Genomic DNA, 8495 nt, shown 5'->3' with positions numbered 1-8495 from the left:
GTGTTCCGATTGGCGCATTTCCGTTCAGTAAACAATCCAGCAGGCAAAGGTTGATATTCATAGTCGGATATTATACTTAAGACCGTCTTAAGTTTATTTTCAGATGGTATACGGTTCATTTGATTGGCTATGAAATGTCTGAAGATGAACTTGGACGGTCTTACATATAAGATCCGATTACCGGCTTAAAATGCTTTTTTTATCCATTTTATTATCATCATTTTAAATAAAGTTACAGCCCGTTGAATTTCAGAAAACAGACGCCCTTTCGCTTTCAATTCACACTCTATGCACCTGATTCCCGATTGTTTTGTTCCATGCTGTACAAATTGGCGGGAGAAAGCTGATTGTTAGAAGATGTCTGCCGTCTGACAGATTATTGTTTTCCTACGTGCGTAATAAACATTATTGAACCGCTATGGGTATTTTGGGATTATCGAAGTTAATAGCGGATATAGCTCCGGCAGCTATAAAAGAGCGAGAATTGAAACATTATTTTGGTATGTATTTTTTATATTGTGTTCAATTTTGTTCCCCAGTTAGGAATAAGTTGACAATTCCTTCTCTCGAGTATTCTTTCCAATGTACTTTGCATCGTTGGACGTTTTATTGTGAGCGTTTAATAAGTTGAAATGCCTGACTGCGTGCGTTTCAGGTCGCAAAATAGCTATCGATGCGTCCATGTGCTTGTATCAGTTTCTCATAGCTGTGCGCAGCGAAGGAGCTCAGCTGACCACTGCAGATGGTGAAACAACCAGGTATATTTTCTAAGTGTACAATGGTTTCCTGTGTAAATTTAAGAGTGATTTTTTTATAATCATAAAGGAACATAAAGAGACCTATAAGAACTTGGTTATTGATATACATCAATTTATATAGAAGGAATATATATGTTTGACAGTTATCGCATGCACTGACAAATTTGCCAGACTTCTACAAACGTACACAAAAAGTCTCTCACGTCAAACTGATTCTGTATCCCAATTATTAATTAAACCTCTAAATACTCAATTAATAATTTTCAGTTTGTATACTAATTGACTCGAACAATTTTCAACTATTCACATGAATAACCTGTGCTTCGGTCTATTACAGGCCTTTTTACGTTTCCCTTTGGTTTTATATCTTAAGAGCCTGATAAAGTTCAATTTGATTTTTTTATAGAATATGCACAAGTACTAATCAATAATTAATTTTTGTTGGATAGCCACTTAATGGGCACATTTTATCGTACTATACGCTTGGTAGAACAAGGAATAAAGCCTGTTTATGTGTTTGACGGTAAGCCACCAAATCTCAAAGGTGGAGAATTAGCCAAAAGAGCTGAGAGAAGAGATGAGGCACAGAAACTTTTGCAAGCTGCAGCGGAAGATGGTAATGACCGTACATATATGTGTTTGTATCAAATGTGTTTGTATAATTATTCTTAACACGTTCGCCGCCACGTTCCTCATAGTTTGTTCTTCCAAGCCACCAGACGTGCTCTCCGCTTTATTCACAAGCCAAGGATCCAAATTAATGTGCTTATACTATAAATTAACTCGTGCTTTGCATAGAAGATCATCAAGGCAATCAATATACGAGTATACTCGTAGTTGACAGCGAACGTGTTAACACATATGAGTTATATTTAACTCACACGGCAGTTAATATGTTAAAATCATTTGAGCTTGTCATATTTTGTAAACAAGATCTCATAGAAGATTCTCATAGCAGACGTTATTTCTGATTGAAGGAGACGCGGCAGCTATAGACAAATTTAGCAGGAGATTGGTTAAAGTTACGAGAACTCACGTTGAAGAAGCTAAGCAATTGCTCCAATTAATGGGGATACCCTATATCGATGTAAGTATTTAGGTGAACACAATTATGATTATTCATTAATTGATATGGTCAATATTTTTCGTGCAGGCTCCTTGTGAAGCCGAAGCGCAATGCGCTGCTTTAGTTAAAGCCGGCAAAGTCTTCGCCACTGCTACGGAGGATATGGACGCGCTCACCTTTGGCTCCAACGTGCTACTCCGTCGTTTGACTTTCAGCGAGTCTAGAAAATTACCTGTGCAAGAGATTCATTTCGATAAGGTTCTCGAAGATTTGGAGTTGAATCACGATGAGGTGCGCATTTTTGCTTGATAATAATATTATCTCTCTCAATTGTTGTGAGATGGCACGTCCTTTCTAGTTCATCGATCTCTGCATCATGTTGGGTTGCGATTATACCGGCACTATCAAAGGCGTCGGGCCTAAGAGGGCGATAGAATTGATAAAGAATCACAGGTCTCTCGAGAAAATAGTCGAGAATATAGACACCAAGAAATTTCCCGTGCCGGAAGATTGGAATTACGGAGAAGCAAGATCATTGTTTCGAGAGCCGGAAGTATCGAGCACTGATGATATCGTGGTAATTATATCGAATAATTTCTCATCTTTCTCTAGATACATCACGTATCATAGCATCGAACAAGTTCACAACATATCAAGTACCTTTTCACTTCCCAAGTTAAAATGGTCCGAGCCGGATGAGGATGGTTTGGTGAAGTTCCTGTGCGGCGACAAACAGTTTAACGAGGAGCGAGTTAGAAATGGCGCCAAGAAACTTTACAAGGCTCGAAACACGTCCACGCAAGGCAGACTCGATTCGTTCTTCAAGGTCTTACCAAACTCCTCTACTCCGGCAAAGCGAAAGGTAAATTACTCGTCAAACATACCGCACACACAACACACACATCTCGATTTCTTTGGATATTTCAGTGAAATGATCCTATTTATTGTTCTACAGATAGAAGAGAAAAAGACGCCAGCCAAGAAGACTAAGGGAACGACAAACGTTAAGTTCCGTGGTAAAGCGAAATGAGAATGACATTTGTAAAATTCAGCGGGAATTCACCGCAGCATGCCAATCCTATAAATTTCGTTTGCGCAACACCAGCTCCCCCGATCACCTCGAATTCCTATCTCACTATGTAACGTACGTTTCGCGTTTATTTTTACAAATCCTCACGCCGAGTTACACCTTGGCTTGGAAGTAACGAATTTCGAATTTGTAATTTTCTCTATTTATTTGATAAAATATATAACGTGTGATATTCATGAACGACGCACGTGCTTCCTTACATGATAAGTTCCATCGTGATAAGCGACGGAAGATGATTCGTCGCGCAGGTTCTTCTGTAAAAGATCTCCAGAACATCGGACTCTCTACCGTTTTTCGTTGCATTATTGTCGTCAACGTTCCTCGACTCTCGTGAAGGCGACTATCGGCGGTAATTTGAAAAAGGACAGAGTATTCGTTCGGTGCGCTTGTCAGTCTTCAGCACCGAGTGTCTTTTAACTACTAGTCTTCTGCTTCGCCATGATGCGAATGCCCATTGATAACGTGTGTAATTTATACACGCTACAGTGTTGCGTACAGAAGAGTAGTCATGGCGTGAAACTTTCTAGCGAGTCGACGAAAATATATCATTTCATCATTATGATCGTACTGCCAATTGAATTCGGATCTAGAACCTGAGATAACGCCCGCCTGAAGCCATTCAGCGTGTATACTTGACCCACCACCGGTTGCAACTGTTTCGCGTCGACCAGCTCGCGTAGGACTCGTAGATACGCGACGTTCAATTTCGCGCCCTCATTCCACTGATGCACGTTGAACCCGAATATGTACTGGAATGGAAAGCGGATGAACAGTCCAACTCGTTGTCGATATACAAGGTGTTAAAAAGTCAGACCGACAAACTTGGAAGGGAAATGGGACTTCGAGACAAACATTGTTGTTGCTGTTAGTTTTCTTTACGATGTTTCAATAAATGAACTATGGACGAATCAAATTCCTCCATTGAGCCTCTGCTGCTGTCTCGCTGCAGCCATGCTGGTTTATTAATCCTATTTTATACAATACTTAGTGTATCGGACGTAGAGAGAAATATTATTAAGAGAAAGTGTTTACTTCGAAGTCTTCTACTTTCCTTTCAAATTTATCGGTCTAATTTTTTAACAAATTTGTGCAGTCCCATACGTGAACGAATTAGAACGCACCTGAACCAACAGCTTTATCCTGACGCATCCCGCGAATATAGTTTCGCATATAAATCCCAACGAGTCCGACGTTAATTGCTCAGGAACAGTGGAGACGTAGGAACCGTTCGGCTTCAAATACTTCCTCAGAATACGTTCTTCAAACGGCTCGTTGCTATCGGTATAAAAAATCGCATCGAACCTGCGACAGAGATGTGACATTGTGACTGAGAACGTCACGTGATCTCGGCCCCTTGAATTCACCATCATATCAGACCTCCGTACCCATAGTACAGCTGTAAATTTTGCTCGATATTTTCCTCGCCGATAATTATCACGTCATCGGCGCCTAGCGTCTTCATCACGGGCTTCGCTTTCCTTCTGCATGTGGTCAACACGTAACCACCCCATAGCTTTATCAATTGCGTAAGGATGCAACCGATCGGAGTGCATCCGCCGTAAATGAAAACACTGTAACGACGCAACAAAATCGAGGCGTCAATTGGCGTATTAGAGACGAGACCGAGAGGAAACAACGAGGAGAAATATCGAAAGCATTACGTCTTTCCTTTGGCGTTGCCCTCCTTGATGACGGATCTATTGACCAAAGCGTCCCACGCCAAGCAACCGTTGTAAGGCAGGCTGGCGCAGGTCTCGATGGAGCAGGATTTAGGCCGTTTCGCTACTTGCGTCTCTGAGACGATTATGTATTCCGCCATCGTACCAGGTGCCCACGATGGAACGGCTAGAAACACCTCATCTCCAACGTCGAAGTTGATAACACTGCGTCCAATGTGCATTATCATCCCTGCGCAATCCCTCCCTAAAGTTACAGGTAGTCCTTTCTGTTTCTGAATACATACATATTTGTGCGAACGTTACAACGACATTATACCGCACCAGGTGGGGGAGACACTCGTGATACAGTTTGCTCACACTTACTCCTGAGTTAAGCAGTCTCCTGTAAAATTTAGAGTAACCGGAACATATCTTCGTGTCGACAACGTTAACTGAAGCGGCGTAAACGCATATCAGTAGCTCCTTTGGCTTTATGATCGTTGGTACTTCTCTGTCCTCCATGATGAACACATTCTGCAATCACGACGGAGGTAATGCCTGTGCGCTAAGAATTTAACAGAAATACGTTGCGCATGATATACCTCAAGATCGTCATATCGATAGCAGGCTATAGCTCTTACATTCGTGTAACTATTATAAGGTAGTTTCGTATTAACGCCCATGTAATAGCCTACCATGGTGCCAACGGCTACACCGGTTATGCAAAATATCGCGTCTCTCCTTGATACTGGACGGAAAATAAAATCGAGTAATAATCGAGAAGGGGAGTGCGTTAAAATTTAAAACCTCGCTGTGATTGACATACTTTTACCAGCACACAAGATTCCAAGCTGGCGACATAGGTCTATTGTATTCCAGTGGGTATTGTGAAAGTGGATTTGAATGTCTTTCAAACTGCTTTGTGTGGAAGCAGCTATATGCAGTGCAATGTCCTTTACATGCTGTATGCTTTCCTCATTAGACAGTTGTTGTAGAAACTGACGAAGTTGAGACAGCCATAGTATACACCATTGTTGCCCTTGTTGAGCTACCACCGATGCTTGAATCTTCTCAAATTATTTTTATGTCATATATTAAGACTTATATAAACGAGTATATTTTATTGTTATATCAAATTGTTCAAACATAGCTTTTGCATAATACTAAAATAAAAAATATATAAAACATAACTATATATGTGCATATATACATTACACATTATATATATAGTTCCTGCAAACATGTATACATTACACGTATACATTACACATTATATATATAGTTCCTACAAACTCTACAAATTTATATAATTAACGCAATTTATGAATAAAAAGTATAACATATTCTGAATACATTAATAAGTTTAAGATCATATCAAGATATTATCATGCAATATAGCAGATTCCTCAATTATTCCAAGAATTTCGCGAATAAAAATATTATATAAAACACGATCTCGCGCGCAAGAAGTATTTTTACGAAAGATGGTACAATTACCTGCAACGATTCAATCTGATTGGAGAGATGGAACCAAATCTCGTCCATAACTCGCGCACGACAGCAAAGAGAAAATAATCAGATTTAACGACGTTTCACGATAACACGACGTTATGTCGAGACTTCATAAACGACGGCTGGAAAAGCGGCACAGCGATGTGTTATAAATAAACGATTAACGCATTGCGTGTGACTCGAAATAGATACCAAGTTCGTGCTGCGAGGAGCGACAACAGATCGGCGGGCATCATTGACGATGACGCGTGTCAATGTCTCTTCATCGAATAAACAAACCGTTGCGTCGACATGTCACTTTCGCGGGGTCAACTTGTCTCTCAAATCGTCATCGTCGACGTAAACGCGGTATACAGGTTAGCTTGCGCCATGCGATCAACGACACGAACCTGTTTGATTTCGGATGCGTGACGTAACGGGTATGTTGTGCAACTCGGATCACGCGGGAACGCGTATGTACGTTTCGCGCTGAAAATCAAACCTGAACTATTCGACATAATTTAAAATCGACGCTCGAGCGGTAAAAAAGAACACGGAGATTCGTTGAATTCGCGAGAGCAAATTTATTTATATATCGGTATATCACAAAGCGCACGCAGTTGATTCTACGAACGTATTAAAGATGTATATTATTACTTCAATTGCATAAGTAGGGATCAAAATGGTTTAGACGCAGCTAAGTTCAAGACGCAGCCGATGATTTAAAAAGGAACAAATTAGTTAAAAATTAGTTTTCCCATTAGATCATCGGTTGCGATCTGAACATAGCTACGCCCAAAGTAGTTTTGATCCCCACTATGCACAAAATTTCATTCTTACTTTCTACCACTAGGTCTGTTCGTTTTCGCTGCACCGCCGAACTAGTGCAATAAGTTGAAGTGAGAAAACATATACTTGTCTCTCTTCAACTTATTGCACCAGTTCAGCGGTGCAGCGAAAACGAACAGACCTACTGGTACAGGCAGTACAGCTAAAAAGAACGAACTTATGATGATAAAACCAAATTCCTCTACGTTCGAACACAAATTCGTCCGAATTTTTCCGAATCTTCCGAATATATAGTAAGGATCAAGTATTTAATCGAAGAATAAATTTTCTTATTTTTAATCATCACCTCCAACATTTAACAAAATAATAACAAATTACAGTAAATACTTCAAATGTCTCTGATATTAAAATTTAACTTAAATTACTTATAATAAATTTTCAATTAAATTTAATATATTGATCTGAAAACTAAATATAAATACATATACTTTTATATGTATGAAAACGTTACAATAATATAACTTATCAATGTCATCGTTTTGCGTTCAATTTACTATTAAATCATAAAAAACGCTTTCGATGAAAAAAAGATAGCTAAACTGTGTTCTAAAACTATACTCAACATATAAAATAGCATTTAATTGATCAATCAGAAAGAGCAAAGATTTCTTTGTCATGATTAGTTAATTAAAAGCTATTTATCCGTCGAGTTTTGGAATATAACCCCGATACCTGTATCAGACTACGGATTGGGGATTGAGATTGAATTGAATTTGGTCAATCAGTGTAAAGTTAACTAAACTCAAGTTTAGTGAAATTTAGTGTATTCTACACTGATTGGCCAAATTTCAATTCAATCTTCAATCCACAGCCTGATACAGGCATGAGGATTTGATCATATTTCTAACAATCGTTCTGATTGGTTACCCCTACTATATATATTATTTGTACTATATTCCTTTTAAATTTCCCACTTCCACTCTAAATGAAAAGGCACTCCACATTATATCCCCATCACTGTTTCACTTCGCTTTTAAGGTAGCAGAAGTACGGTTTGCGGCAGCGTGATTTTAAGGTTATAAAGAAAGAATTCTGAGTAAATTTTATTAAAATGGTCCGTAAAAAGATAGATAATCGCATACGAGTTTTAATAGAAAATGGCGTTGTTATGGGACACAGAACAATGTTTGTTGTCATCGGTGAAAAGGCAAGAGATCAAGTAAGTACCTCATTGAATCTTCTAAGTTGCACGTATGAAATGTTACATGTGGAAAATATGCCTGCGAAGTATTAAAAATATCCAGTCGTTTATGCCGTTATTATTTATATATTAGTTGTAAAAAAATTTGTACGTAATATAAGGACGATAAAAGCCGAATTAAAGAACAAAACTTGATAACAGTGTATAGACAAGTACATTATAATAACAGCATAGTAATAGCATTTCGAACATGTGGTCGTCTTCAGTCGCACGTATAGAACACAATATAAATGACCCAATACAACTTAATACCTTTGTAGTTTGGTTTTTATTGTGTCATATATATCTTTGTCCTTTCATTGTAATTTTAGGACCTTTGATTATTTATTTATAAAAAAATATCTTCTCAGGTGGTATTGTTGCATCATATGTTATCCAAGAC

The 8495-nt window shown here is 38.7% G+C and overlaps 2 protein-coding genes across 3 annotated transcripts; one reads left to right on the top strand and one right to left on the bottom strand.

Annotated features, from left to right (window-relative positions):
• The first annotated feature begins 155 nt into the window (after positions 1–155).
• LOC106746570 (flap endonuclease 1) lies at positions 156–3090 on the top strand. Its single transcript, XM_014623298.1, has 8 exons — positions 156–500; positions 656–758; positions 1208–1374; positions 1736–1845; positions 1912–2115; positions 2183–2401; positions 2501–2686; positions 2780–3090. The coding sequence occupies exons 1-8, from the start codon at positions 419–421 to the stop codon at positions 2852–2854; spliced, it is 1146 nt and encodes a 381-aa protein (XP_014478784.1). The 5' UTR covers positions 156–418; the 3' UTR covers positions 2855–3090.
• LOC106746569 (reticulon-4-interacting protein 1 homolog, mitochondrial-like) lies at positions 3041–6558 on the bottom strand. Of its 2 annotated transcripts, XM_014623297.1 has the most exons (9): positions 6277–6558; positions 6070–6206; positions 5399–5639; positions 5175–5320; positions 4957–5106; positions 4576–4865; positions 4300–4485; positions 4036–4216; positions 3041–3663 (listed from the first exon to the last, which is right to left on the bottom strand). In XM_014623297.1, exons 2-9 carry the CDS (start codon positions 6115–6117, stop codon positions 3460–3462), a joined length of 1446 nt encoding a protein of 481 aa, XP_014478783.1. In that variant the 5' UTR covers positions 6118–6206; positions 6277–6558; the 3' UTR covers positions 3041–3459. The 2 variants fall into 2 exon arrangements, with proteins under 2 accessions (XP_014478783.1, XP_014478782.1); XM_014623296.1 differs by having other exon boundaries at positions 6070–6558.
• Between the last annotated feature and the right edge of the window lie 1937 nt (positions 6559–8495).

Source organism: Dinoponera quadriceps, unplaced genomic scaffold (genome assembly GCF_001313825.1).
Source record: "Dinoponera quadriceps isolate SergipeBrazil2010 unplaced genomic scaffold, ASM131382v1 scaffold1573, whole genome shotgun sequence".
NCBI classification, from domain to species: domain Eukaryota; kingdom Metazoa; phylum Arthropoda; class Insecta; order Hymenoptera; family Formicidae; genus Dinoponera; species Dinoponera quadriceps.
Note: the sequence above shows the minus strand (reverse complement) of the source record. Positions and strands in the feature narration are given on the sequence as shown.

Coding starts and splice junctions, on each gene's coding strand:
- LOC106746569 (XM_014623296.1), bottom strand. CDS start 6,117: ATGGACGAGATTTGGTTCCATCTCTCCAATCAGATTGAATCGTTGCAG. Junction 5,640..6,069: donor ATCAGATTGAATCGTTGCAG/GTAATTGTACCA, acceptor TAATTTGAGAAG/ATTCAAGCATCGGTGGTAGC. Junction 4,217..4,299: donor AATTTACAGCTGTACTATGG/GTACGGAGGTCT, acceptor TCTCTGTCGCAG/GTTCGATGCGATTTTTTATA.
- LOC106746570 (XM_014623298.1), top strand. CDS start 419: ATGGGTATTTTGGGATTATCGAAGTTAATAGCGGATATAGCTCCGGCA. Junction 2,116..2,182: donor TGGAGTTGAATCACGATGAG/GTGCGCATTTTT, acceptor CGTCCTTTCTAG/TTCATCGATCTCTGCATCAT. Junction 2,687..2,779: donor CTACTCCGGCAAAGCGAAAG/GTAAATTACTCG, acceptor ATTGTTCTACAG/ATAGAAGAGAAAAAGACGCC.